Genomic DNA, 5,592 nt, shown 5'->3' with positions numbered 1-5,592 from the left:
AGTATTTTTATTCTCATTCTCTATCTTATTTTCATTCTTGTTTTTATTTTTATTCTCACTCAATCTTATTCTGAATTTCATTTTTAATCTCAATTTTTTTTTGACTCATATTATTCTCAATCTCATTCTCAATTTATTTTCTTCTCAATTTTTTTTTCTTTCTTAATCTCATTTTTATTCTTATTTTTTTACCCACTCTAATTCTTATTCATAAACTTATTCTGAGTTTTATTCTCAATCTCATTTTCACTCAGTTTTATTTTTAATCTCATTTTTACTCAGTTTTCTTCTCACTTTTATTCTCAATCTCATTCTCACTTAGTTTTATTCTTAATTTCATTTATTCTTAATCTCATGTTCAATCTTCTTCTCAATTTCATTTTCCGTCTTATTTTTATTTACATTTTCACTCATTATCCTTCTCATTTTCGCTTTTACTTTTAATTTTATTTTCAATTTTATTCTCAGTTTTATTTTTGATCTCATTCTCACTCAGTTTTATTCTTAATCTCATTTTTATTCTCATTTATACACAATCTCATTTTCAGTCAGTTTCATTCTTAATCACATTTTTATTCTATTTTTATTCAATATCATTCTCATTATTGCTTTTATTGACAATTTCATTTTCAATTTTATTTTCTATCACATTATTTTTTTTATTCTTAATCTCAATCTCACTTGGTTTCATTCTCAATCTGTGTCTTATCCTCATTTTTATTTACTATAACTCTCATTCTCAATCTAATTTTAAGTTTTATTTCAATCTCATTCTTATTCAGTTTTATTCTTAATCTTATTTTTATTCTTATTTTTACTTAATTTCATTTTCAATCTCCTCAACTTCATTTTCATTCTTATTTTTATTTACACATTCTCCCAATATCTTTCTTATTTTTGCTTTTATTTATAATCTCATTCTCAATCTTATTTTCACTCAGTTTTATTCTTTATCTAATTCTCAATCTTTTTGCCAATTCTCATTTTTACTCACTCTAACTCTCATTTTCAATCTTATTCTTAGTTTTATTTTTAATCTTATTCTCACTCAATTTTATTCTTAATCTCATTTTTACTCAACCTCATTTTTATTCTCATTTTTATTTACATTTTCATTCAATATTCTTCTCATTTTTGCTTTTATTTTTAATCTTTTTCTGAATTTTATTCTCAATTTCATTATCACTTAGTTTTATTTTTTTTCTAATTCACAATATTTTTGCTCATTCTCATTTTTACTCAATCTCATTTTTATTCTTATTTTTATTTACATTTTCACTCAATATTCTTTTCAATTCTGCTTTTGTTTATAATCTCATTCTCAATTTTATTTTCACTCAGTTGTATTCTTATCTAATTCTCAATCTTTTTGCTCATTCTCATTTTTACTCACTCTAACTCTCATTTTCAATCTTATTCTTAGTTTTATTTTCATACTTATTCTCACTCAGTTTTATTCTTAATCTTATTTTTACTCAATCTCAGTTTTATTCTTATTTTTATTTACATTTTCTCTCAATATTCTTCTCATTTTTGCTTTTAATTTTAATCTCATTCTCAATTTTATTCTCAATTTCATTATCACTCAGTTTTATTTCTTATCTAATTTACAATATTTTTGCTCACTCTCATTTTTACTCAATCTCAGTTTCATTCTTACTTTTATTTACATTTTCACTCAATATTCTTCTCATTTTTGCTTTTATTTTTAATTACATTCTCAATTTTATTCTCAATTGAACTTTTACTCAGTTTTATTTCTAATCTAATTCACAATCTTTTTGCTCTTTCTCATTTTTACTCAATCTCATTTTCATTCTTATTTTTAGTTACATTTTCACTCAATATTCTTCTCATTTCTGCTTTTATTTATAATCTCATTCTCAGTTTTATTCTCAATGTCATTCTAAATCAGTTTTATTTTTGGTCCTGATCTCATTTTATTTTAATTTTTTCTTCATTTCGTTTTCACTAAATATTATTCTCATTTTTTCTTATATTTTCAGTCTCATTCTCAATTTTATTCTCAATCTTTTTCTCACTCAGTTTCATTTTCAATCTCATTTTCATTATCATTTTTACTCAATCTCATTCTCAGTCTCATTTTTAATCTTCTTCTCAATCTCATTTTCATTATTATTTTGTTCTCATTTTCACTCTCAATTTCATTCAGATTTTGACTCATTCTCAAAATCATTTTCCCTCAATTTTTCTTGCAGGCCCTCGCGACAAGCCCCTCATCCACATCATCCTCCCCCTCTCAGGTCGCACCGCCACCTTCCAAAGCTTCATGGACAAATTCGTAAAAATCGGCTTGAAGAACGACCGTCGTGTCCACCTCACAGTCGTCTACTTCGGCGAGGAGGGCCTCTCCGAAGCCCGAGCAATCATGTCCCGCGTCCTCATGACGAAAAACAGCGGCGGCAACGCAAACAACTTGCGCCTCCTCGCCCTCAACGAGACCTTCTCGCGCGGAAAGGGGCTGCGTGTGGGGGCGGAGCGCCTCTGGGGCGACCGGAAGGACGTCCTCTTGTTCATGTGCGACGTGGACGTGGTGTTCAGTGCGAGGTTTTTGGACAGGTGTCGGTGGAACACCAAGGCCGGGAGGAAGGTCTACTATCCGGTGGTGTTCAGTCTGTATAACCCCCATGTGGTGTACACGTTGCAAGGGAGGGAGGTGCCCCCCGAAAATGACCAGTTGGTCATCTCGAGGGATACGGGGTTTTGGAGGGATTTCGGATACGGGATGACGTGTCAGTATAGGTGAGGACTAAGAGATTTCAAGTGGACTCAGGTCTGGCCGAACCGGTGGCAAAATATCATAAAATTACGGTTTTCTACGTTTTTTCGATAATATAGACCAAGAGAGTTCAAGTGGACTCAAACCCGGCCATCTTGGTGGCAAAATCAAATAAAACCTCGTTTTTTCTCATTTTTTTAAATAATAAAATTAAGAATAATGAAAATAATGACCGGAACATTTCAAATGGACACAAATCTGGTCGCTTTGGTGGCAAAATTAAATAAACCAAACTTTTTTTATTTCTATTAATAGTAATAGTAATATTAATAAAAAAGTTTGCCCCAAAACATTTCAAGTGGACACAAATCTGGCCGTTTTGGTGGCAAAATCAAATAAACAGAGTTTTTTGTAATTTTTTTAAATAATAATAATAGTAATATGAATGAAAAACTATGCATTAAACACTGGACCAAAACATTTCAAGTGGACACAAATCTGGCCGTTTTGGTGGCAAAATCAAATAAACAGAGTTTTTTGTAATTTTTTTAAATAATAATAATAGTAATATGAATGAAAAACTATGCATTAAACACTGGACCAAAACATTTCAAGTGGACACAAATCTGGCCGTTTTGGTGGCAAAATCAAATAAACAGAGTTTTTTGTAATTTTTTTAAATAATAATAATAGTAATATGAATGAAAAACTATGCATTAAACACTGGACCAAAACATTTCAAGTGGACACAAATCTGGCCGTTTTGGTGGCAAAATCAAATAAACAGAGTTTTTTGTAATTTTTTTAAATAATAATAATAGTAATATGAATGAAAAACTATGCATTAAACACTGGACCAAAACATTTCAAGTGGACACAAATCTGGCCGTTTTGGTGGCAAAATCAAATAAACAGAGTTTTTTGTAATTTTTTTAAATAATAATAATAGTAATATGAATGAAAAACTATGCATTAAACACTGGACCAAAACATTTCAAGTGGACACAAATCTGGCCGTTTTGGTGGCAAAATCAAATAAACAGAGTTTTTTGTAATTTTTTTAAATAATAATAATAGTAATATGAATGAAAAACTATGCATTAAACACTGGACCAAAACATTTCAAGTGGACACAAATCTGGCCGTTTTGGTGGCAAAATCAAATAAACAGAGTTTTTTGTAATTTTTTTAAATAATAATAATAGTAATATGAATGAAAAACTATGCATTAAACACTGGACCAAAACATTTCAAGTGGACACAAATCCGGTTTTTTTGATAGCAAAAGTCAGAAATGTAGCGAGTTGTCACGATTTTCTCCATTTTTTCAATAATTGTAGTAATAATATAGACCAAAAGAGTTCACTTGAAACCAAACCCGGCCATCTTGGTGGCAAAATCTAATTAAACCGTTTTTTCTTATTTTTTTAAACAATAATAGAAATAATAATGAAAAAAATACGCATCAAACGTCAGACCAGAACGTTTCAAGTGGATACAAATCTGCTCGTTTAGGTGGCAAAATCAAATAAACCAAACTTTTTCTTATTTCTTTTAATACTAATAGTAATATTAATCGAAAACTATACATTAAACACTGCACCAAAACTTTCAAGTGGACACAAATCCGGTTTTTTTGATGGCAAAAGTCATAAATGTTGCGCATTGTCAATGTGGAAGGTCACGATTTTCTCTGTTTTTTCAATAATACTAGTAATAATATAGACCAACAGAGTTCAAGTGGACTTAAACCCGGTCATCTTGGTGGCAAAATAAAATAAAACCAAATTTTTTCTTATTTTTTTAAATAATAATACTAATAATAATACAAAAATACGCAATTAACGTCAGACCAGAACATTTCAAGTGGACACAAATCTGGTCGTTTTGGTGGCAAAATTGAATAAACCAAGCTTTTTCTTATTTTTTTTAATAATAATAGTAATAATAATAAACAAATATGCAAAACCAAAACATTTTAAGTGAACACAAATCCGGTTTTTTTGGTGGCCAAAGTCAAAAAAGCTGCTGATGGTTTTATTTTTTTTTGTTTTTATTATTTTAATAGTAATAGTAATAATAATAAAAAAATACGTATTAACCATCAGACCAGAACATTTTAAGTAGACACAAATCTGGCCCTTTTTGGTGTCAAAATTAAATAAAATTGAGCAGTTTCTTATTTCTTTTAATAATAATAGTAATAATAAAAAAAAATATTCATTAAATACTGACCAAAACGTTTCAAGTGGACACAAATCCGATTTTTTTTAGTGGCAAATGTTGGTTTTATTTTTTTTTCCCTATAATTAAAACGTTGCGAGTTGTCAATGTGAAAGTTCACGGCCGCCTCTGATTTGTTTGATAAATTACTCGCGTGCCAACTTTGAATTTTTAACTTGGAAGTTTTAAAAGCTCGCAAAGCTTGCATAATTTACAGCTTTTCGTATCTAAAACTTCTTAGAGAATCGAAATTACATATTGAGAATGCTACTTTTTAATTACTTTTTTTCGTGTCGTTTATTTAATTATTTTTGGTATCTGGAATGAGGGAAAAAAGGGAGGAAAAAGAGTAAAGAGTCTGTGTTGGCTTTGATAAAGTGAAACGTGTCGCAAATGTAGTTTCAAAGGACTTACACGAATTCCTTTCTGTTTATTATTAGCTTTGGAGTCTGATACAAATGTAAACAAAAGTAAAAAAACATTTATATAAAATAAAATTGTTAAACAAAGTGGAATAAAAAAGAAATTTTTGCAATTAGAACTAATTATTTGAGTTCATAATTATTTAAAGTAACTTATAATTTTGGTTTTGTTGTTTTTTCTTTAATTTTTTTGTTCAATTTCAGTTT

At 29.0% G+C, this 5,592-nt stretch overlaps 1 protein-coding gene across 2 annotated transcripts in view; it reads left to right on the top strand.

Moving 5' to 3' along the window:
- The window catches only part of LOC123009798 (chondroitin sulfate N-acetylgalactosaminyltransferase 1), a 99,592-nt gene that overhangs the window by 91,611 nt on the left and 2,389 nt on the right, over nt 1-5,592 (top strand). For both annotated transcript variants that reach the window (XM_044406318.1, XM_044406319.1), the window contains one exon: nt 2,220-2,763. In XM_044406318.1, the coding sequence (XP_044262253.1) occupies nt 2,220-2,763 (544 nt within the window). The remainder of the gene's footprint in view (nt 1-2,219; nt 2,764-5,592) is intronic.

Source organism: Tribolium madens, unplaced genomic scaffold (assembly GCF_015345945.1).
Source record: "Tribolium madens isolate multiple individuals breed KSU strain unplaced genomic scaffold, Tmad_KSU_1.1 Scaffold_7;HRSCAF=85;Tcas5.2_LG10, whole genome shotgun sequence".
NCBI classification, from domain to species: Eukaryota; Metazoa; Arthropoda; class Insecta; order Coleoptera; family Tenebrionidae; genus Tribolium; species Tribolium madens.
The sequence above is the reverse complement of the archived record's forward strand: the minus strand, read 5'-3'. Positions and strand labels throughout refer to the sequence as shown.